General features: G+C 50.9%; 2 protein-coding genes across 2 annotated transcripts in view; both read right to left on the bottom strand.

Annotated features, from left to right (window-relative positions):
- The window catches only part of IGDCC3 (immunoglobulin superfamily DCC subclass member 3), an 83,497-nt gene extending 75,095 nt beyond the window's left edge, over window positions 1-8,402 (bottom strand). The window contains exons 1-2 of the mRNA XM_072345984.1: window positions 8,169-8,402; window positions 454-759 (exon numbers count right to left, since the gene is read on the bottom strand). Of these exons, the coding sequence (XP_072202085.1) occupies window positions 454-759; window positions 8,169-8,235 (373 nt within the window). The 5' untranslated portion in view covers window positions 8,236-8,402. The remainder of the gene's footprint in view (window positions 1-453; window positions 760-8,168) is intronic.
- A 2,772-nt stretch (window positions 8,403-11,174) lies between these two features.
- Window positions 11,175-24,584, bottom strand: part of IGDCC4 (immunoglobulin superfamily DCC subclass member 4) — a 73,628-nt gene continuing 60,218 nt past the window's right edge. Inside the window, exons 14-20 of the mRNA XM_072345799.1 lie at window positions 24,315-24,442; window positions 23,742-23,912; window positions 23,474-23,611; window positions 22,887-22,992; window positions 22,218-22,452; window positions 16,641-16,805; window positions 11,175-15,434 (exon numbers count right to left, since the gene is read on the bottom strand). Coding sequence (XP_072201900.1) covers window positions 14,904-15,434; window positions 16,641-16,805; window positions 22,218-22,452; window positions 22,887-22,992; window positions 23,474-23,611; window positions 23,742-23,912; window positions 24,315-24,442 — 1,474 coding nt within the window. The 3' untranslated portion in view covers window positions 11,175-14,903. The remainder of the gene's footprint in view (window positions 15,435-16,640; window positions 16,806-22,217; window positions 22,453-22,886; window positions 22,993-23,473; window positions 23,612-23,741; window positions 23,913-24,314; window positions 24,443-24,584) is intronic.

The following is a 24,584-nucleotide window of genomic DNA, read 5'->3' as shown; positions in this document are numbered from 1 at the left end:
GCACTGCCACGCTTGGTAGTAAATAAGACCTCGCTGCCTCCACACTGCCTGTCTTAAATAACAAAATGAGAGAAACCATGACCTTCTGAAGGTCTTCGCCTCTGCTTTGGGAAGCACTGCCTGCCAAGCACAGCCCAACCACGCTGCAAAGCTGACCCTGGTTTCAAGCTCCCTGCTGTGGGCTGGCTGCCCCCCACCAGCTCAGGGCCCCATTCATCCCTGCCTTGAGCACCTGTAGTGATGGGGCACACACAGCTCTCAGGGCAGCAGTGCCAGGACCTCACCACCCTCTGAGTAAAGAACTTCCACCTGACATCTATCCTAAGTCTCCATTCTTTCAGTTTAAAACCATTCCTCCTTGTCCTATCACCATCAGACGACGCTTCCCAGCAAAGCCAGAGCCCACAACAGAACTACACCGCGAGGCATAGATAGGACAAAGCCCGCACTTACTTGCTGCCTGGATCTTCGCCTTCCGGCTCACCACCAGCCCATAATGGTTCTGTGCCATGCAGTCGTACTCGCCCTCATCCGAGGAGCCGTCCCCCCGGATCCTCTGGAAGCGGGAGACGTACAGTGAGCCGTTGGCCAACATGAAGGCGTTCTCGCTGTCCACGATCATGGCGCCGTTCTTTCTCCACGTGATGGTGATGGGCTGGATGCCTTCCACCTGGCAGTAGAGGATCAAGGGCTGCTCCTGCACCGCTATGTCATCGCTGGGCTCCACAACGAACGCCAGCTCAGAGGAGTGACCAAAATCTGAAAAGCAAGGAGAGAGAAGAGCGACGTGTCAGCAACGTGTCCACAACACAAAGCACTGCCCAAGCGCTAAGGCAGCCAACAGGCCACAGTGAAAACACAAGAACAAGAAACCTTTGCCACAGTGAAAACACAAGAACAAGAAACCTTTGGGCATGCTCAGCATCCAAAGACTTTGCCCTCAAAATCCCAGGGCTCGCTTTCCAAAGGCACATCCACAGACACAGCCCCCCAGGGCTGAGATAAGTTACTGCACAATTTGTCCCGACAACAGGCAAACCCTCACTTCCCATTGTACGGATACCCACTCGTTTACATCCTTTGCCAACAGAACACTGTTTAAACACTGTGCTTTTGGCCTGCTATGCTTCATTTGGTCCAGCACACCTTTTTAGGGTATAATTTGCCATACACTCATGATTAGGCACTATGGAAGACGACAGAAATAGAGCCGTTGTTTAAAGGTTAGCGCAAAATACACACTGACATGAAAGACCAAGAAACAGGTGTTGTATAAATATTTGAAGGGTGTAAACATGGCGACGGAGGCAATTTTTTTACATTTTTTATTTTAAGGGAAGAGCAATGAAGAAATGCCAGGACAGCAAGAAAACTGCCATTTCTGAGCACGAGGAAAACCATTCTGGCCCTTCTCTTGTGCAGCTCCCACAGCTCTGCCCTGACATCCAGCTTCCCCCCCTTCTCCTGGGCTCCAGGGGCCCAATGCCACGGTGTCCTGCAGAACCGGGATGCACGTGGGCAACATCTCCCAGCAAACAGCAGCCACAAAATGGTCTCTGTGATGCCGGCCCCTGCACAGCCAGGATCCCACCACGCTAAGGTCAGGTTGGGTGGAGAGCAGATCGTTAATGCATGGGAGGAGGATGGGAGATTTATCCTCAAAAAAGAAAGAAAAAATGCCTGCCTTCCTGCCTTTCTTTTTTGCTTTTTTTTGCTCTGCAAACCCAGTGAGATTTTTTCTTTCTTTCTGCAAATCCCCATTGCTTTCTACGGCAACTTAAATTGGATTATGGGGGATAAACATTGAGTGCAACCTGAGCCAAGGCAGATGGACGGAGCAGACAAAGAAGGCCGGGGTAGTGTAGGCAGGTCAAAGGTACTGCTGTCAAGGTATGAGTGTGTGCAAGGAATGGACCAACTCTACTTAGTGACAGACACCTAAAGCACACACTTTATTAACCCATTAAGTCTTAAAATGTCAGGCTAGCCCCAGCCATCTCAGTGATCTATCGCTCGCTGTGACTTCTCTCTTTATGAGATAGCCTTGGGGTCCTCCCTGCAAGTTACGCTGCAGCCAGCACAAAGCCATCAATTACTTTATGAAAATGAAGGAATTGAGATGAATGCTCCGCATTTTTCTGCAAAGCGGACACGGCCTCACCAGCACCCACCAGAATGAGCACCCAGCCCACGTTATGCAGGACAAGGACCCCCCTCCTGCCTCCCCACTGAGCTTCTGGCTCCCTGCAGACTGACCGGGAATTCAGGATTTAACCTAAAAGGCAACAAAACAAAAACAAACCCCCACAACAACACAAACCCTAATGAATTAAACGCCGCATCTTCCCCCCAGCTCCCCCGTACTCTCAGATAAAACAGCTTATTATTGTACGTACAATAAAGGAAGAAAGGAAGAATCAACATAATTACATGCCTTTCCCACAATAGCTGTCATTATAATAACCATCATTAAGGCGTGTGATTGGAGATAATCGTGTTTACCTCCATAAACATTCGGTCTGCATCCAAACCACGGGCTGCTCAAGCAGCACTGAGGGCACTCACTATAAGGACTGGTGCCCTCCGACACAAACTGGGGCAGGGATGGCTGCTGGCTGCTCCTGGGGTCCCCGTGGGACTGTGCCTCCAGGTGTGACACTGTGCATTGACTGCTTTGTATCCTACAGGCCCCTTGCGGCACCAGAAGCACCCCAAATTCCTGCCCCTGGGATGCCTGAGCTTCAGGGCAAGGCAACCAGCTGATGGGCTGAACGAGGAGAGGGAAGCCCAGCCCCTCCATACATCAGACAGATTACAAGTGCTAATATGGGATTAAGGGAGAAGCCAAGCTCTGTTCTTCACCCCAGCGCCCCATACACGCTCTGGGATGCTGCACCATCCAGTGCTGCACACCATAAGGAACAAGCATGAGAAACCCATCCACAAAGTACCCCTTCTCTCCTGCAGAAGGACGGAGGGAGGAAGCGTTATCAGCTCTGACATAAAGGCCACGAGAAAATTACTGGATCCCTCATCCTCCAAGTCTCCTTTTGAGCAGCATTTACCATCTCCCTGAGCTACACAATACGAGACGATACGCACAAATATTTAACCAAAACTACTTCCCCTATTGATCAAGCAGACAGGCGTACTCAGAGAAACCAATTAGCACTGGCGCTTTTGAACCGAGAGATTTATTTAGTGCTGAGAGAAAGAACTTGGAATTAATGGGAAGCTTAAAAGACACTTTGAAGTATATTTAAAGAAAAAAAAAAAAAAGTTTAATTATTTTTCACTTGACACTGTGATTCATGCTCAGAGCTTCAATAGGACTTGCTCATATCCAGCCGCTGTCCTCTTCCATTTGGGAAACATGGTGCTGGCTTTCTGTCCTGTTCTTTGGAAAGGTACAGCAGCCCAGCCCACCAAGAAAACCAACCCCATCAGGAACACCAATCCCAAAGGCTCAGCTCCCAACATCCTGCCCCATCCCTGCACTGCCCATGGCCACGGATGGGGTCTGGGCAACCCGACCTGACGAGGGCAATCAGCCCATTGCAGTGGGACTGGGCGATCTGTAAGGTCCCTCCCAACACAACCACACCACGATCCTACAATTCACCCTCGTGGGCCTGTCCTCAGCCAACACACCCAGCCCTGAACCAGCAGCACGTCCTTGCGTGAGTAGAAAGCTCTCATCTACCCTCCCCTGATTTACTGTGTTTGTTCCCAACGTAACGCAGCATCAATCAGCAGCGACCCACCAGCAGCCATCACCAAGGTTATGCTCTGGTCCTGCTTCAATACAGCCAAAAGAAAGCAACCCCTATTGCAAGCAAAGATCTGGGGTTTTACCAGCAGGCTGTGGGTTGGTGTTAGGACAAAGAACATGGGGGCAGGTTGGGATGGTCCAACAAAATACAGCCGCTTGCTGCGTGTGCTTTTATTTCTAAGCACTCCTGCAAATGCAAAGAGATGGAGGGAGCAGCTCCGCGCAGCTGAAAGGCGTTCTCCTGCAGATTAAAACAGGTTTCAGCTGATGAAATTGGCAACCTAAAAACCCAGCTGGTGCCCCTTAAATCTCCTCCAGGCTGACCCAGACACTAACGAGAAAAGCACTACACTGCAGTAAAGTGCAAATTGGCTCTTTAGGGCATCCAGAAAAAAACATTTACATGCAAAGAAGAGGAGAATAGGCTGCAGCATGCCCCACATCTTGCTGGCAGTAAAGTTTACTAGCTCAGACTTCTTTTTTACTCCCTTTCCTTTCCGACAGAGGCTACACAAAGTGATTTCTCCATCAGCTGCCCACTTGCTATGGGACTGCAGGAGGCTCTGCGGGGATAACAGCAGATCTCAGCCACCTGACCCCGAGTTCAGACACACAACCAGCGTCTCCGCACTGGGTTTTAGCCGAGGAAGGCAAACCCTGCACAGAGAGGCACAGAAATGGCCCCAAATAATTTTCAGATGTTTGAGAGCAGATCGGGCCAATCCCAGGAGGCTGCTCGTTAAGCACAGCGTGGAAGCAGGAAGCATTCCCAGCACAAAGGGCCCTTCCAGGACATGCTCCATGAGCCCTAAAGAAAGGGCACAGCCTGGCAATGGAACTGCAAAGGGCAAAGACTTTTTCCACGCTAACAGCTCTACCCACAGGAAGGCACCCAGAGCACACAGCGGTCTCACACTGTTATCAGTTCAACTTGTGGTCAGCAGCCCTGACCAGATCACACCTCTCATACAAACACAGAGTGGCCAAGGAGAGAAGAGTGCAGAGCTGGGCTCAGCATGGCCACGGGCACCCCGGCATCACCACGTCCCATCACATCACCCTGAACTTTGCATGGTGCGCTGGTGGGCAGGAACACACAGTGCACAGGGAGAGGCAAAGTCCTTCTGGAGGCACAGAGCCTTCTGCATGTGTTTAATACTTTGAGTCTCCACCACACTGTGTTCTAAGGAAGCACCCCACACCCTCCTCTCTCCCTTCGCTTCCCTCCCCATCTGCCCCATCACCTCCCACCCCACAGCTGTGAAATCTGGGATGGAGGAAAGCACCACCTCAGTCATCTCAATGCACAGCTGAGCACTGCAGTGCTCCCTTGGCTCCAAAAGCAGAGCAAAATCCAGCCGCTTCTCTCCTGTTCTGTGCACTCTCAGGTTCCAGCAGCAAAGCTCCTCATACAGAAGCATCCCCACAGCGACCACATCCTCCTGCTCCAAGCTCCACCAACACAACCCCACGTGCAAAAAGCCAGAAAGGCAGCAAATCCTCCGTTCTAGCTTGAAGTTACTGACACAGGAGCACGTTGGCTGCTAAGTGAGCAGAGGTACAACAGCACGTGACGCAGAAACAAGGCAGAGCAGCACTGCGCACTTTGCCAACGTGCCTCCCTCCTCTCTTAAAGTGCGATTATTGACATGTTTGCCTCCTTAAGCAGCGGTTTTATGTGCTTGCCAATGGCTCCTGAACATGTGTAAACAATTAGCTTTATTTTCTTGCAAAACCCAAACGTTGCATATTCTTTTGGATAAACCAAGCTCGGGTGGCTTTTCATGAGCCCCGCTCCATAATTTATTAGTTTCTAAACTCTGTAAAACTAAAAGCTCCAGTAAAGTTCAAATAAGTTTGTGATTTCAAAGTAATTTTGAGCAGACCGTTCGTGTTCCTGCCCAGCGCTATTCAACTCATTTCAATGGGAATTCTTCATCTGCTGAGGGGGGCTCCGGCATTGTTCTGTTACATCAAATAAAAGGACAATATCCGGGGTCAGAAGCCCGGGAGCGCAAAGCACGAGGAAATTACGGTGGGGGAAGGGGGCAGGGAGGGAGGCATCTTCTGCCCCAGATCCGTTGCTGGCTCTGGAATGAAAGCGCTGGGGCATTGAGCGGCTTCAGAGCCACACCAACACCGGCTCTGTGCGACAGCCACTGCCCCACGCCGCAGCCCGTCCTGCTGCCACCTGAACCAGCACAAGGTCCCCGCGGGGCTTTGCTGCCCCGGCATAGCGCACAAAAGTTCCTGTGGGGAAGCGGGATGGGAGGTGAAGGGGCTGCGGGGGTCAGTGCTCAGCACTGCGCTGTGAAACGGGGCTCTGCAGGAGCAAGAGATCACGGGGAGGAAAGTTCAGGCAGAGGGAAGGGAAGGCAGGAGGATTTCTTACGTGCACACGTGTGGGGGGAGAGGTTTTGCAGCTCTCTGCTGCCTGCACAGGGATGCTTCAGCCAAAACTGGGATCGAGCAAAGAGAGGCGGGGACCCGGGCTGCAATCTTGGATCCTCTGCCACCATCCGCCCCTCATGAGTGGAGGAGCTCACAATGTGCACAACGAGTAACAAGGCAAAGAGCAATGTGATCGGTGCAGCATTTCCAGCTCCCTGTGCTGGGGGTGGCAGGGTGAAGTGGGGGGGGACCAACCTGCCCTGCAGCCCCATCCCTTGGCTGGCCCTCAGATCCCCCAAAGAACTCAGCACCGGTGGCACCAACAGACACAAACCTGGTCCCAAACACAGCACCGGTCCCACCGACACACACGGACCCCCGGACCTCCCCATTCTGGTGAAGGTAGCAGCCCCGCACCCAGAGCTTCTCCCGTTGGACCCCCCAAGAGAAACAAAGCTCAAATGCAGGCTCGAATTTTACCCCCCCGTCTTTGAGCGGTACTGGGGAAACATACCAGATCCCCTCTTACATATACTGAGAAAAAAGACAGGGCTGCTACACCAGAATAGGAGAAGGAAGTCCTTCATTGCATCCAAAACCAAAGCCACAAAGCCACGCGCAGCAGGAATTAGTGAAAGCTCACGGCTTCAATAATTCAGAAGTGAAGCCTACTTAAATATAAATGACGATGCTTAATTCCGAGGCTGTTACTGAGCACGGCCCTGCTATCCTATGCCTGCCTCAGCAAGAACGGCCAACAGCTTCCCACCGAGCAAAACAAAGAGCTCGGGAAATTCAGCGGGAGAAAAGAAAAGCAGCAAATAGCGTCCCGCTGCTGAGCGCACCCAACGTGCCGACCGCAGCTTCGGCGTCGCTTTGGGACGTTTGAGAGCCTCGCGGAGCCGAGCGGGTGGGAAGGGCGAAGCATCCCGGGCAGCACCGACTCTCGGTGCAGCACCTGCGCCGCTCATCGTCCCCATCCGTCCCTTCTGCCCCGGCCGCAGCGGTACCTCACTGCTAAACGCTGCGAGGATGGGAACAAACCTCAGAGCTGGAAAACTTCTCGTGCACAGCCGAAAGCCCGTGTTGGTCCTTTACAGCCGTAAAGGGGCCGCCCTACCGAACCGCAGCAGAACGCAACACACGGGGTAACGAGACAGCGGCAGGCAATAAAGCGGGCAAGCTCAGTAAGGTTTTGTTTTCAATGATCCTCTCCTTTTCTCCCCTCCAAAAGAGGTACAGCTGCAGCTAACCCCGCGCACTGCCGCACTCCAGGCAGAGCGGCGGGTCCCATCCCTTCGCATCCCCCCGCAGGTCGCTCCCGTTTCGAACCACGTGGCGAGGTGTGCGCTGGGAACAGCCCGCAGCCCATCGCAGAACGCCCCGCATCACAGCCGCTCTCCCGCACGCTCCCCTCCCTCTGCCCGCACCGGGCCGTTACAAGCAGTTCTCACTTCGCTTTACGCGACTGCCGAGCACAAGGAAGGCACGAGAGGCGCCGCGCGTCCCGCTGCACGGCAGCACGAGCCTCGCGTTGCGTCCGCGGGGAACGCATCCCATCCCGGCCGGTGTGTGCCGGCAGCTCTGCGGCGTACGGGCTGCACACCCGGCCGGGGAAGCGCAGCACGGCGCTGCGGGGTTCGGCCCGTACAGCCGCCAAAGCACCGCTCGGTCCCACTCCGACAGCCGCGGCCGGGCTCCCACCAGCCAAAGGGCCGCGGGGTGTCCCCTGCAGCAGCCCCAGATCTCAGCCCCACGGCCCCGTCCGTCCATCCCACACACGGGCGATATCCCAACGGGCGCCCGACGGAGCGGTGGCCGCAGATGGGGAAGGGACAGGGAGAGGAGCGGGGTCCCGAAGCGGAGCGTGGAGCTCAGGCTGAGCCCCGCTCACCGAGATGGGGGGGAGGGATGAGGAACCGACCGCAGACGGACAGAACGCGGCGGTGCGGGCTGCAGGTACTGGAGGTACCGCGCGTCCCCCCGCCCCAACGCCCCGACTTACCTCCGCAGCAGCCGAGCAGCAGCAGCCCCAGCAGGCGGGCGGGCAGCGCGGAGCCCCGCGGGGCCATGGCATCCCGGGAGGGCGGCTCGGCTCCCTGCGCCCCACCGGGAGGGAGAGAAGGAGAGAAGCGAGCAGAGAGCCGACCTCCAGCGGAGGGAGGGAAGGAAGGAAAACTAAAACCAACAACAAAACAAACAGCGACCGCAAACGGGAGCGGAGGAAGCGAAAAGCGGATCGCAGCGCAGCTCCCCTCCGAGCGAACACGCCGCCGCGCCGGGCGGGCGGGGGGCGGTGCTGAGGGAGCGGGGCTGGAGGGGGCGGGCAGCGCCTTGCGCCATCTTGCGTGTCCGCCCGCAGCAACGCGCTGCTCCCGATGGGCTGAGAGCGCCGGCAGCGCGTGGACCCGCAGGGCTGATCCTTGGGGGGGTCCCCGCAGCACAGCCGCCTCGCGGGCCGCCCGCTGCCCTCCTGCTCGGGGCTTCCTCCTGGATCCCCGCCGAGGCAGCTCTGCCCTCACCATTCTCCCCTCAATACGGTTCGCTCGCAGGTCTCCGCCACAGCTTCTGTCTGGGTTTCATTCCCAGGCTGTTTTGGAGGCCCAGACTGCACGCTGGGTTGGTGCTGGTCCTGCACAACGCGCTGTGCAAACACAGCTTCCTCTCAACATCATCATCATCGTTAGGAAAGCCATCTCTTCAGTGACCTCTCAGAGTGTGTTTGTCTGAATGGGGGGAAGCCAATGGGGAAAGAAAACCCAGAAACAACAGAATTAGGTCTTAGCTCGGTTCTCTTTGCACAACAACAGAACAGGTGACTTAGTCCTGCCTTGCCCTGGATGAAAACACCTTGTAAAGGCAGGCAATGGATAGAGACAGTTCCCTGGATGGAGCATCCTGAGCGTGGAGCCAGTTAGCATGGAAAGAAGACGTCACTGCATCTGCTCCACATTAAAGGTTTGCTCATTTAGAGCAGAACTGAGCTGTAAGAGGTTGCTTTCAGTGAGCAGGAATTTGCTCTGGGCTGAACTGGCTCCGTTGGCCTCTCAGGAACATCTGAATTCCTGCACTGTCACTGACCTTTTGCACAAACTCTGCTCCCCAGCTGTGGAAGGACACAGGGCTGGGGGTCTGCAGCCACCCCTTCAAGGGCATGACTCAGTTCAGGCCACGTCCTGCAGCTGACATTGGTGACAGCACTGGTGTCACATTCAGAAATCCCAAGTGTGCCCAACAATGGGACCCATATTTGAGCTCCATGAGAACTCAAAGGGCTCTGCTCAGCCCTTGCTCAGTGAGTTTCCATCGGCGCCAGCACTGCTCCTGATTCACACCAAGTAATTGCAGGCTGAGGTCCCCAAGCCACCATTAGGAATTGCAGGGGATGAAGCAGGAGATGAACCTGTCTGAATTAACTCCGTTTATTATTCTGTGTGTAATTGTGGTTTCCCTTCCTGATAACGGTCTGGGAGCTCTTCACTGCCATAAATATACATGGGGTTTTTTGCATCTGTTTTGTGGTCTGTGTCATAGGAGAGCCAAAATCAGGGCACCTGCCTGGGGGTACTGAGCTCTGCCACCCCTGGGAGCTGCTCCTGGAAGCTGCTTTTCAGCATGAGAACTGTGCTATCCGTGCTCAGGGCTGCGGCTGGGACCAGCCCGTGCTGTGTGACAGAGGGGTGATGACGTGGTGTTGCTGTATGTCCTTGGTCAGACCTCTCACCCTCGGGCACGGCTGTAAAATCCTGCACGGAGGCATGCTGCTGTTTGGAAAGCCTGGGAGAGGCTTTATAACTGCTGGGTTACACATTGCTCGCAGTGCAGCGTGTAGTATGGGGTGCGTATGGAGCATCATCCCAAGTCACCTCCCTGCATCACAGCCCTTTGCTGCACTTCGTGCCACTTCCCACCAAGCTGTGCTGGGCGGCGTTCCATACAGGCTGCTTACTGACTGACCTGAGCAGAGCCTCGAGCTCAGTGCAGCAATATTGCACAGGATACAGGGGTGACAAATGCCAGCAAAAGAACGAAATGCAGACAGACACCTTGCTCTTACCTTCACTGCTGTGTAATCCCAGCTCCCCTGTCACTGCTGGGAATCCCTCTGCTGTAAACTCAGTTGCCGTCTCGTTTCCAGCTGTCCCACTCGGCAGCATCACACTGAGAAGTGGGACAAGCAGTCAACCCCCCACAAAGGTCCTTCCTCGCTCATTACCTGTCATTAAGAGAAAGACTCATCGGAGTTACAGTTTGACAGAGTTCCCTTCAACCACCGTCAGAGCACACTATGCTAAGTGCAGATTTATTACCTCTATAATGCAGATAAAATGAGATTTTATGGCCCCGTAGTCCTGGAAGCATAAAGCAATAATGGAAGCTATCTACTCAAGTAGGGAATGCATCCTAGGAAGAGAGGGAGATGCATGGGAGGTTAATAGTGTTCCTCAGGCACTGCCAGACATCTCCTCACCAATCTGGCTGGACACAAGGCACTAAGCGTTTAGTTCAGCGCATCATCTACGAGAAGTCTCACCACCTGTTTGCTTATTTTCCAAATAAAATTCCTCAACAATGAATGAGGATGAAACTGGACATTTTTCTTTCTTTCTTTTTTAAATAGGAATCAGCTCAATAGCTGAGAAATGAGCAGGGCAACAAGAAAGACCTCAGTCAGCTCACACGGATGAACAAGTCGTGCATCAGTCGGGTCTGGGCTGCAGAGAGGTGGTGAAACCTACTCCATCTTCTCGCTGTAACACAGTGCAACACCAGCAGCACTCTGCCACGTAGCCTCAGGATCCATCCGGATGTGAGTCCCTCAGGTAAGCACGAGGAGATGTGCAAACACTTGCAGTCCCCCTCACACCACAGGGCACAGCTCTGCTCAGAGATGCATCTCAAGCACTGTGATGGGATCAGCCTTTCACAGCAAGGCTTTCTCCCAGAGCGAGAGCTGGAACAGATGGACTCACGAGACAAATTCCACTGGTTTCTTGTTGTGTGTGTTTTTGTGAGTAGGTTTTTTTTTTAAAGATTTTATTAATAACCCATTAGTTAAGGAATATAAGGACAATGTTTTCTTACACTTCAGCACTAAAGAGTATTTGTGGAGTAAGAACAGTCTCTGAAGAAAGAAAGTTATCATTCAGTACAGCGTGGAACCAAATACAGACACAGTCTTCAAACAAGATCAAGTGCTGGTTACACATCCTTATGCACTGCGTAGAAAGTTCAACAGAATTCAATTCTAAAATATTAGCATGGGAACATGAGAACAGAACTCGGGGGTCGATTTCTGCTGGACTAAACGCCTCTTTTCTAACAAGGGCATCGATCAGAAAAGACACAGAGATCCCTTCGAAACGTCTATTTCTAACGAGATCAAAGACATACACGGCGATCCACTACAATGGCTGTTTGCTTATATGGCCGATCTCTGGGTTCTTAGCTACCACCATAACAAAGTCTCAGAGCCTAGGTTCTAAGTGAGCTCATTTGAACCACTTAAAGCAGAACCTTACTGTGTGTTAAGTCAGAAATCAAACCAAAGAGTCGAGATATTCAGCTCGGTCGTGTATTTCATCTAACAAGGATCTAAAAGAAGGAGTAAGAGTTGTGACTCTCACAGCAGCACGGGAAATATACAGTTGTGTAGCCCAACGGTAACATTAACACGACGAAGTTATGCCAGCTGACATTTTAACAAAGTAAAACAACACACACTGGCAAAAAGGAGAATAGCAACAATCCTTAGTGTTACTGAAAGGAAGAAAAGGGGGGAAGGGAGCCTGATGATTAGGAACACGTGTTAAGTATGACGGGTAGTTAAAGGTATCAACAGTTTGAGCGTCTGTGAGAAATTCGCAAGAAAGCTACTTATTTCATGGTAAAAAAATATATGCACTGGTTGTTTCAAGCTTTACACAAAACGTGTAGGATCTGTCTTCTTCCTTTCACTTCTAATCCAGTCCCACATGTGCATAACCAGGATAGGTGGGGCCTGGGGCACAGCTGTACCAAACGAGGGCAGAGATCAGCTTTGCTGCTGCCAATCAGCAACTATCTCTTGTTTCTGAGGGACCCGCTCTGATTTCTGCAGCTGAGGTTTTGCTGCTTCAGTCCTGCAATCCAGGTGCACAGCACCTGGACATCCAACACTGCTACTTTGTGCTTCAGAAGCCTCAACAGGAGGGGACAAAGTATTCTGTGGTGCTCAAGGAGAGCAGTCTGCTCTCAGAGTATGCAACTAACCCAGTGGTTCTGTGACCGACCCAGTTTGATCTGGGTGAGCAGTGCCACACCGTGCCTGCTTGTGTGGGCTTTGGTGACTGGCAGGGATGAATACTGGGCTGATCAGCATTGCTCAGCTCATGCTTATGTGATTCCTAAAGTAGGTACAGACAAAGCAGAGGGCGGATGTACCAAGGAGCATCCCTATGGCACAGCCCTTCATCAGCCATGGGACTAAGCCTCCATCCACACAAGTCCTCTGTATGGAAAGATCAGGGCTGACACGGGACCTGCCCTGGGTACAGCACGACCACAGGAAGCCAGCAGAGCTCCAGCACCCGTCATGCCTCCTACTGGCCCAACTCCTCCTGGCACTGCCCTCCAGCAGTGAGATCTCAGTGGAAGGGATCCTTTGGCATGCCTTCGTGCTTGCAGATGGCAACTTGGCTTTGGAGATAAAAGAAGACACCAGAGGTTCTTCTGCAGTGAGCTGTTTTGGAGCATGGTCTTCATCCCCTTTTGCACACCCAAGTTAGCACTGTGGCTCATCCAGGGCAAGGACTCCTCTATGAAATTACCTACCAGCTCAGGACCAGCTACAGAAATCTGCCCCCACCCTCCACAGCTGGTGCCTGATAGTCCCCAGCTGGAGGGTTTACACTCCTGCAATTGCATCCGCTCTCATATAACTGTGAATTACCCTTATTGCCTGCAATAGCACTTCACTGCCTTATGGGTAACCCCGCTAAGTTGTTAGTCTCAAAGTCTTGTAGCAGTGAGTTCTTGGAGGTTAATTATGCCCTTCCCCTGCCCAGTTATCATAGCTTTCTAGCTTCACGCACTAACTCCTGCCTAGCACTGATCTCCCATCTCTGCTTTTCAGCCATGGTGCTTCAGAGCCCAGAACAGCATTTCTGAGACGCCTCAAGATACTAAACACCAGCTGGAGCAGCTGTGCCAATGGCAACACGTACAGACGTGTACCAAAACAGGGTGCCGTGCTGCAGGGAGAAACTATAGGATGGGGAAAGGTGGACCCTTCAACAACAGCTTCCCAACAGTGTGCGTGGAGGCCCAGAGGTTCCTGAACAGCAGTCTGACAGCGTATCGCAAGGACAAAGGCTGGTCCAGCTCAGCTCAGGGCACACTGAGAGGGTTCTTAGAAAGGATGAGAGCTTATCTCCTGTTGGTCCAAATCCTTCAGCAGGACGACTGCTTACGGGAGGCTGAGAGCCGCTCTCTGGAACTTGGCCATCTGAGCGGTCTCCGTTTGAACACAAAAGATGCCCCCAAAGTCACAAGTTCATTTTGTAACTCTTGGTTCTTTTTTGCTATCATAAATTTCTTAAAGCAAAACTGACCAGCATCCTGCCAGCTGAAGCAGCCTCCTTTGGCCAGCTCCTGGTAAACGTGGTCCTACAAAGACACACAACCCTCTCCAGCTTTGGGAACGTGTCCTACAGCAATCCTTAGGAACAAAGCGAAACAGACATCAGCTCTGCGGCACTATTAACAAAAATAGCCAACAGCCAGTGCAAACGTATTCTTTAGAAAAAGGCAGTATAAGAATAAGTTAAAACCTATCATGGACTATAACAAAAGAGTAGATCTACTGCTTTTTTTTTTTTCTCCAACAGACATGAGGTAGTTGTGTTGTTAGGGAGGAAAAAAAAAAACCAAAGGAAAGAGAGAAGTAGTAAAAATGCTACTCTATACCACACGCTACTCCACTTCATCCAATTAAATAATATAAAGATGCTCCGAGGAAATAAAAATACATGGCGTACATTAAAGGGACAGATGTGTACCTAAAATATTAGGTACAAGAACCTTCATCAAACAAAGCCCAGGGTGGTGAAATGACCCAGACACCAAAGAAGGTTCAATACAGTACAAGTTGTTAGAGGCACTCGTAGAGTGTGTAATAAAAGGCCACTACATCAGCCTGCTAGCAATGGTTACTGTGGCAGCGTACAAAGAGAGCCTTATAATCCTTTTAACCACGGGAGGGCAGAAAAGGCTGGTGGTTACAGCTCTGTTTGTTGTGTTGGTTCCACCCCCTTGTGGGACTCTGACAAAGTCCATCCCAACACCACAAGGCAGCAGGTAGTGCCCGGGGCCCTCTGGACCAGCAGTTGTGGAGGCTGGCTCAGCACACCTTGCCTCTTGCCAGTCGTACAGGGGCCTACAGTGAGGTGACAGCACCAGCCCAATGCAGAAGGCTCTGCTCTAGCTGTGGTTTCATGTCAGTCTTTGGCAGACAGCTCAGTTCTGCTCCCGTGAACACCAGGTTACTCATTAGCTTCAGCAGAAAGATGGGCTCTTATCAGTCTACCTACTGATTTCTTGAAGGCGATATGTACAGCTGACAGGTCCTAATCCTGTTCTGGTGAGATGCTGCACCTTCTCAGCTCGATCCAGTGAACTGCGGGCACGCAGTACCTCAAAGGAGCAGGCCCTTAGCGGTGCTTCTAGCTCTCCCATGATCAAAATCAGATTAGTTTACTCTTCAATGATTGTGGACACATGCTGTGTCCTCAGATGCTGAGGATGAACTGGTTAAACCAGAGTTACTACACAGGGGAGCCTCCTCTGGGGCCACAGACAGTGCCTGGCACTTGACTGGCTGCACATCCGCACTGCCTTCTGCGATGGAGTCTGGATCTCCACTCTCCACTGAATCCAGGCTTTCCCCATTCCTGTGGAAGCCATTGGTGAGCCCAGGGATGCAAACGGCCTCTGTTCTGTTAGTCTCCCTGGTGGCAGACAACAGCTCATCCTGGGTCTGAACCTCCACATTGCCCGAGCGGTCCATCAACACTTGGCAAGTGTCCTGCTGGGTGCTGGGAGAGCTGGGGAGAGCCAGGTCACCAGAGGAAAACTCTTCAGGCTCCTGTTCCTTGGTTTCTGTCTCTTGACCATCCAGGGTGTGCAGCTGGGAGTCATAGTCTCTGTCAGAGGCTGAAAAATCAGAATGAACGATGACCTCTGCTTCCACTTGGTGGAGGCTGGCTGGTGGGTGACTCTTCTTTGCTTCATTCTGTTATCAAAAATGGGAGAAAAATAAAGAAATAAAAAGTCATGTAAATTAATTGAGGCTGTGACCTAATCAAGCACTGAAATGTGTGGGGTATTTTAATTCCACAGAGTGCAATGGGATGTATTCCCGCTGCTATTAAGCATTATCTTGATACGCTTCTCAGAGCTGAAGCCTTAAGAAGCAACTCAGACTCTGCGCTGTGTGATTGAAGAGTAAGAAGACGATTCAAAGGATGGAAGTGAGATATCTCGCGTGTAATTTGTGCCTTTTGTTGAAGCCAAGTTTTTGCATCATTTACATATTTTAACAGTTTTCCCCTTTTGTTGACAAAGTCTGATGGATAAGCTGTGCTGTAAACGGTGCCCTGTAATTGGGTTGTAAAACATCGTCTTAACTCTATCCACAATGTTAATTACATCCTGTGTATAATTGATTTTCACACTACTATCTAGGAAGAAAACATAGGTGGGTTACTTAGAAGTATTTGTTGGGGGTGAGCTTTTTGAAGCAGTAATTAGATCCGCCTTCTGGTACAGAGCCAACCCGAACAGGTACTGGCTTGCTTTGCTGAGATGGTACAGATGTTACGTGGCATCGATGTTAAGATTCTTGCATAAACTCAAACACAAGTGGGAGTATTTATTCCAGTGAAACAATACCAGAAATAGGATTTTCTCCCGATCTATACACACACACACAAAGATGGCAAGTGGAAATTGCTCTACCCTATCCGGAGTTTCGGGAGCTTAAATTGACCCTCAACCTTTGACTCCTACTGTAGGCCAAGATGCAATTCCTTCTCCAAGGGAGCACACCAAAGATGTTAGTGATGCTGTGCTGAGCACTGCAGCTCCTAACCTATGGCCACAGGGAAGGCCCAAAGGAACCAGGGCTACTGCAGCCCTCCTGCCAGCTGAGCCACCCAGGACCTGTGGACATCACCAAGAGGACAAAGACCTGTTCAGCTTTTGTTTTTCTTCCAGCCCTTTTCAGCACAGGCCCCCTGAAGTCAAGGCAACGAGGGGAATGCACAGATTTTACTCAAATCCCATCAGTGGCACAAGCACACACTCCTATACCTAGGAAAAAATAAAGCCCGTGATCACCTATTTCTTCCAATGCTGCAAAAAGGAGAAAGAGAGATGAGGGAACATAAATGGGAAAAACGCATCGGAACGCACAGGGCAATAAACCAAAGACACCCACCATCACAGCGTCATAAACCAGAGCCTGTAACAAAAGCTTCTGTCCTGCACTCGAAGGGAGCTTCAGTGATCCGTTCACAGCAGGGAGAGGCTCTTTTGTGATACTGTCCCCATATCTGGCTATGCTGTTTGTCCAGGGCTGGTTGGCTGATTTATTCCATGAAGACTGCAAAAAAAAAAAAGCAGGAGAGAGAAGAGATCCAATTACCACAGATAGAGATTCTTATCCTCTTAAACCCGAAATGAGAAGCAGCTTGAGAAAGGAAAGTGCAAGTTGGGAAACATACCGTGGTGTCAGAAGACTGAGTTAAATGCAGGGAACATTTCTAACGGCATCGAAATAGAAATGCTCGTTACGATGGGCTGGTGCAGTCACCACATTACAACAGGGTTACAAGGTCTGATTGCAGAGCAAGGGGATAAAAGTTGCCAGATGGCTCACAAGCGGACTCAGAAGGGGCTTTCCACTGCACCCACATATTGAGGCTAACTGCATGACAGCACAAGACCCGGCACTGCAGGGCCCGCTGACACCAGCTCCCTGCAAAGCTGCAGACGGTGCAGAGCTGTGCCAGCCTGCTGAAAAACACTGCAAAACTGAGCAGGGACGGCAGAAGTCTGGAGCTGAGCGCTTCCGGTGTTTGCTTTGGCAAAGCAATGCTCTGCAGCACGGAGAAGGGCTGTCACCTGTGAGTACTGGCATGTGGGCTCCAGCACCAGCTGGGGACGACTGCTCTCTCTTTCCTGCTCCAAGCTAGGGCCTGGGTAAACACTCTGCTATTGCCCATCCATAAAGAGGCACAAAATTTGGGGCCTTATTTTATTGATTTATTGTAACAGACCACCAAGCAATTCTTACTTCAGCTTAAATCCCCTGGGCAACCAGTGTTACCTTGTTTGTAGATCTAATTAAATTATATGGGCTGAATGCAATTTGTTCTGGGCTCTCTCAGCTTCCCCTTCCAATAAACTGTTGAATGCACACCTCTGTGTATGGGAAATGTGTACCTTTAAGAGCTGAAGTTATTTAACAGCTCAGACTATTAGTTCACAGGCAGAAAAGTATTTTCTTTCCAGGGTCTGATTTTACTGGGCCGCCCTGAGTGTACCCGAGTTCAGCCTTGCTGCTCACACACACACACACACACACACACACACACCAAGAGGAGGATGCGAGCCAGCCATCTCTGGGCATGTTCCACAGATGTTACGTGTCTCCTGGATAGAAGGGAAAGAACAATGTAAGGCTGAAGCCAAGAGAAAGTGAAGAGGAAATCTGGACCTGACACAACTGTGAGCATGCATGTCTGTGTGTGCATACAGAGCGTCAGTGCTGTCTGCATAATGGCACATCTATCCAAACCCACCACACGCCCGTTGCTTACTGTCAGGCAGGGGAAACACAGGTTTCTGCTCTGCATATGTGGCCACCACTTACACAAGCCTGCTCAATTCCAGCAACAGAGAGCACAGAATGACCCAGCTGAGACGGCAAGGAGATTTCTGACATCAGCCTGACCTTGTGTGAGTCATTTGACCTCCCTGTGCCTCGGTCCATCTGGCTGGAAATTAGGTAGAAATACATGATCGGATGCTGTACGTGAGCCAGGCGTTCCTAAGCCAGCTATTTAGCAAGAAGCAAATGCTGCCTCATGCTGTCGGTGCTGGCAGAAGGCACAGCTAAGCAGTCACACAGAGCTGAGCGCTGCATCCTGACTACAACAGCCAGTGGCAGGCAGGGCAGCATTACATCCCAGTGCCAACCCCAAGTCACAGCAGCCCTGCCATCGCCTCGGGATCCAGCCCCAAGAAAACAGTGAGCAAAGGGCCTTGGTTATGTGGCAGCACCCTGCAGAACAGCAACTTCTGAGCCGCAGCTGTGGATGTCAGGCAGTCACTCATTTAGGCACGGATGCTGGAGGTGGCATCTTTGCCATTCCTGTCTCCACAGTCCTCAACAAGGATTGCCAAGAGCATTCCCTAATTGCTCCCCTTCTAAGTGGACGATCATTAAACCCTAACAAGAAGAAATCAACCAAACAATGGCACGTGGCTCACACTAAAGAGCATCACTAAATATGAGTTTGGTATGCATTCAATTTGCTTCTCCTGCCATCTGAAAGGCTTTCTGCAGCTACAGCAATGACTGATGGGCTTCTGTGCCTTTTCCAAGGAACATACGTTACTGAGCAAATTCTGCCTGGAAATTTCAGCGTTCAACCTACACAAATATGCACACACACAAATGTGTGCGTCCTATTATAGATGCTTGCATGCATATTTGCCATCAGAGAGATCTGAGCATCGCAAGCATACACATACACAGACCAAACTTGAAAACCTTCTTGCAGGCATCTTGTGAATACCAAAAAACGTGGAAAGAAACAGGCAGCTCTACTGCAATCCCCAAAGGACCATCTGTTAGCGGAAATGTCAATCTGCCATGTTTACATAGGTTTTGATGACTCTGGGAACAGCCTGTTCGGCTCTGGCTGAAATTGGCTGCAATGAAGAACAAACTTGTTTTGTACCACTTTGCAACTTTCAACAAACAGAAGAAACCATCAGCCACACAACATGGCCTATATCCCACATGGTGTTCGTGCACGTTGTGTTTGAGGGGGGAAAAATAATCAACCTCTCTAAGAGCTTAGTGTGTAAAGCTGGGTAGCTGCAGTTAACTCCAGTCTGCTTTCACCACCCTAAGTGCCCAAACACTTCTGCTTTTTCAGTTTTTGGCATAAAAAAAATGATACTCCTTGTTTCTACACAAGCAGAGCGAGGAATGGTTGAAGGAAGACAAGGAAATGGTCTCTTGGTTTTTACAGCCAAAGAATGAAAGCAAGGACTGTCAGCCTGATACCATTTTGAAGGGGGAAAAATCCCCTTTTCAGTTCACTGCAAAGGCAAGAATGGAAACTAATAAAAACATCTTCCAATAAGAGGTGTTTCCATTACAGCTAAATCCTTATCAAAGCAAACAAGCCTCTTCATTTTAGCCTTTTTATAGAAACCCCAACCAGTAAAAATGTGCTGAGATCATATTACCTTTGTGGCAACAAGGAATGATTTCATGCAAATGTATGAGCTGAGAATGAACATGTAGGAAATGTTGATATTGAAACCCTCCCTGTTTCACGTGGACAGTTATTCAAGCTAACTTGAAATTCTGCACAGAACAAGGCTGGGGGTGTTTGAGATGTGCCCAGCATTTAAAGGTGTCATGGAGGAGAGAAGGGATTTGTCCCTGACCAGCAGGAGCCTGCAGGAGTGGGGAACCCCCATGCCATGCAAACATGTGGCATCCCTGCCCATAGCTGTGTGTGCCCCAAAGCATGTTGTTGCAATGCAACAGACCTCTCCATTGCACAAGGGGGAAATCTCTGTTAGCTGTCAGCAGGAGCACAGCTCTCATGGAAGACTTTTCAGAAAACATCGGGACTTTTCTTCTACAAAGAAGATCACCAGTGTGAAGATGAAAAACAACCCATGTTGCTCCAAGTTCCTGATGCATTGCAGCTTTTGCTCTCTGAGTCCCAGGGATGCTCCATGGAAGCACAGTCCCGTGGGCAGGAGGCCCCTAGGGAGACAGTGGGGCTGCAAGCAAGCAAGGCTCCATCCAGCCCGCAAGCAGCACAACAGCAAACTTTCCCAAGCCAAAATGCTTGAGTTTGGCTCCGTTCAACAAAAAGCTCAAGTCTTCCATGGAAAGCAGATGCTTCCCCCACCCCCAAATCACTTGGCCCACAAGTAGCAGTGACAGGGATGTCTGGAGCAGAGCCATTTTATCATCCTCAGTCCATCTGTCAGGGAAGCAGAGCTGCAGCACCACAGCCTGCATGCTACAGTGCCATTTATAAGGCGGGCTACTGGGGGCAGCAGGCTGGGCTCACTGCAAAGGGGAAGACATTCAAAGAGGAAAGTCACACAAGAACTTGCATACACACCGACAAGTGTGACCACTGAGAAATGCACAGAGAGGAAGGAATAGGGCCTGCTCAATGGCTGAGTGCAGCCCTGGACAGCTGCAGCCAACAGCTTGGTCACAGCAGAAGTGTGGGGACTTTCCTTCCTACAGCTCTACCACATCCCTTGCCTTCAGTTTTCAGAACCCCAACCGCACACGGCGCAAGAGCTCAAAAGAGATGACAACCAAAGCATGAAAGGTGGCTTTAGCCTCAGACTTCTCAGCTTTGAATATACACACGTTAGTAGGTTGGGAGCAGGGGGCACCTCCTGCAGGAAGGGGCAGCGGGGCCTGCTGTGCGGGAGCACATCTCCCTCCAGTGCCCACTGCCAGCAACAGCAGCCTGTTGCTCCCGGCTGCCACCCAGCTCTGTCACCTGCCAGGTCATCCTCACTGGGCAGCACGGGTGACAGCACTGCTCTTCGGGTGGCTGCTCCTCGGTGATCCCTGCTCCTCTGCCCACATCCATCAACAGCCAGGCCCTCTGTTCTGCTAGCAAATCTTGGCAAATTTAACTCCTACTTTCCCCATCCAATTAGGAAGGCAGAGAAACTACAGCCAGAATCGCCCCCTCCCTGAAGCGCTCATCTCTGAACATCACCCGACTGCCACCCACTTCCAGCCTCTGTGACAGAACCCAGGGCCCTGAGCTCACAGTCTAAGCCCTGAGCGGCAGGACCTTGGCACTGCCCTTTCCAGCCTCTGCTTTGCAGGCTCAAAAACCCTTCAGCAAAGTTTTGTAGATAGGATTCCTTCTGCAAGAGAGACCTGGATATGCTGCCCCTAAAAAGGCCCCTCAGAGGAGGGGATTTCCCTCCGCTAGACCTGTTCTCAGGGTAAGTCACCATCACTGAAAACATTTGCTCCTTATTTAACCGAAAGATCTGTAGGAAATTCCTCACACGCTTCGGCTTGGGTCCAGAAAGGGAGCCACATTCCACTGACATCCATGGATGCAGCTTGGCTGCAAACTGTTTCCTTCAGCTGAGTGCTGATCCAACACAACACCCAGGGATGGCTGTAAGCATGGTTTCAGTGCACAGGACTATCAAAAGCAGCTAGAAATCTCTCATTTCCAAAAGGCCAGAGCTGCATCACTGCTAGCAGTGAACACAGGCTCGCCAGGTATCCTCCTGTGACATGCAAGCCTATCGGTGCAAGCAAGAAATCCCATGTGTTCACAATGCATTTGTTTTACTGAACTTCCTAATTACCTTACATGCTCTCCCTGGGTTACAAAGAGAGACATAAACAGATTAACTAAATTAGGCCAATTAAAGGTTCCCTAATGGAATGAAATGTTTCAGACAAGCTTGAGAGAGGAAATGGGCAGAGAGGAGTGAAAGACAACACAATGTCAGGCAAACCAAGCGTGGCAGGAATAGACTTCTTCAAAATAAAATGTTCACAAAAATAAACGGGTTTTACTTCTTGTACTTCTTCAAGTAAACACAGGGCATGTGGTCAAAGCAGCTCTCACCCTAATTACAACAGTATCTACCAGCACTTTGCAGAGCTAAGACAGAATCAGATCTGGATTTCCCAGCAGCAGAACACCACACGGAGGCTCCTGCTTGGGGTGGGAGCCATCACACACATACAAGTTGTTACCTTCCGCTTCCCATGGACAGCGTCTTCAGGGAGGCTCGTGTGGATGAGGCTGTGCACTTCTGTCAGTTCTGTGATGTCTCCGAGGGGCACAGGTGCATCCTCTGGCAGTGGGGACATGAGGGACTCCAGCTCATGTGTGTCTGAGGTGGCACAGGGAGCTGCCACCCCTTGCCTGCCCCGGTGGTAGTAAGTGTGGTTGCCAGTTGCTTGGGAATCCAGGCCTGGCAGAGCCTCCCTGCGGAGAAACAAGCAGGAGCTGACATCTCCAACCACCCTCACGTTCCTCTGCCCCAAACATCAAATATTTCAACATCTTCCCAAGAGAAAGCTAACAAATCCTTTCCAAACATCCTTAGAGTTGCCCAGCCTCAAAGCAAAGCAAAACCTGACCAAGCACACAGGCGGTAAATAGTGCTTTTTCCCTTTTCCTGATTTTTTTTTCACTGCAAAATATCTATTAGTCTAACAATAGAAAATACTGAGAAAATAAATCAGTGAGATGATACTAAGTATGCTACTTAGCTAGTTAGCCCCGTGACTCAGTCTTTACATTAACTGATGTCACTCATTGCATCCCAAACAGCTCACCTGAACAGAGGGAAGCTCACAGTACATTTTGTCTCCTTCCACATCAGCCTCCTTTATCCCCCGGAGGTGAGTGACACCTACCTCTGCTTGCTGTTGCGGAAGCTGGCACACATGCAGAAGAGTATGCAGAGCAGCCCCAGGCAGACTCCCACAATGATTCCCGTGACAGAGTGGATATCCAGAACATCTAGCAGGGAAGGACAGATGATGCATCATTTCAGCTGTTAGCAGAAAGAAGGCACAAAGTGTCCTATGTTCAGAGAAGCATCAGCTTCACTAAAACCAATGGGTGACGCTTCTATATACACAAAGAAAAAGAGACTTGGCAGTGACAGTTTAGAACACTTAGAAACAAACCAGCATCTATGCACATTCATTCATTTCATGCTACACAGGCCTAATAAAGGCAGTGAGATGCAGGTGGCATGTGATTTTCCACAGGGCTGAGACAGAGGAAAGAGATCAAATTCTATTGTTGGATGGGTTCTGCAGCCACATGGGGCCTACAGAGATGGGACATGGGGACTACTGTGATCCTCTTCACTGGTCTGTCCACAGTCACATCCTACGTTCTACAGAGTGACATTAGGCAATTCGCTGGCAAAAAGAACCGTGGTTTGCAGCAGTGCAACTTGCATCCTGAGCTGGGACAAAGGGGAAATTTGTACCAGAGAGCTTCTCCCGGAGGGTGTGCACATCCTTCACGTTTGAGTAGGGACCAGATCCCACGACCGTCTTTGCTCCCATCTTGAAGAAGTATCTTGTATCACTTTCCAGGCCATGCACCTCAGTGCTGAAGATATTTCCTGATCAAAAACCAAGCCAAAATAGGTTCAAAATGTGCAGTTTCAATCATATTCATATGGCTAGAGCAAAGCAGCAGCAGAACTCTGTATTAAGTGTTTGCCTGTGTGCCAGTACCTCAGGAAGGCTCACCTTCTCGTGTCAGCAAGGTCCACATGTCATCAGGCTGCGTGTTGTTGGCATTGTACAGGATGAGGTACTCCACAATGATGCCGTTGGGCTCAGCAGGGGGACACCAGTGCACCTGGACTGCATAGGGGTTGAGGGGGTGCAGCCGCAGGTCAGATGGAGGGGTCGAGGGACCTGGTAGATGCAAGCAGAGACCCAGTGTGAACAGCAGAAGTGAGAAGCAGAGCATTTGAATGTTCTGTGCCTTCTATGAATCCCTTTTAGTAGTGTCATAGTCATCTTTGTTTGCATAAAACAAGGTGTGAGCCAGGTGACTAGGCCTCTCAGCCCAACAAGCTATGTAGAGTGCGGAGGGAAGACTCCTGAGCCCAGCACAGGGCAGGACCTGTGGCCAAACAGCCAAGGGAAACACAACAGCGCTGATACTGCTCAGTTTGAGGTTGTGCAGTGCTGAGTACCTCTGAAAAAATGAGCACACACACCCTCCTTTCTTTGATCCCCATCTCCCCCTAAAGCTCTACTTGTACTTCAACAGAAATCCAGGAAGGAAGGAATTTGATTTCCATAAATACTCACGGTCAGGAAGGGTGAATCGCTCCACCACGCTGCCAAAGGGCCCGTCAATACCAACACCATTGGACTGCACAGCAAACTCGTATCTGGTGTAGGGCTTCAACCCGCTAATGAGAATGTCTTCATCCGAGCTGCCAAAATAGGAGGCATTCATGAGACCATGAATATTAGATGGTACGAAGGGCCATCCCAGTACCTTTACCAAATGAATGGATAAATTCTCACTGTGGAAGTCCCAGAGCCACATTTCAGCAGCTCTGAATGTGTCTGTGA

This window comes from Excalfactoria chinensis, chromosome 10, assembly GCF_039878825.1.
Source record: "Excalfactoria chinensis isolate bCotChi1 chromosome 10, bCotChi1.hap2, whole genome shotgun sequence".
Taxonomy (NCBI): domain Eukaryota; kingdom Metazoa; phylum Chordata; class Aves; order Galliformes; family Phasianidae; genus Excalfactoria; species Excalfactoria chinensis.
This window is presented reverse-complemented; position numbering and strand designations above follow the sequence as displayed.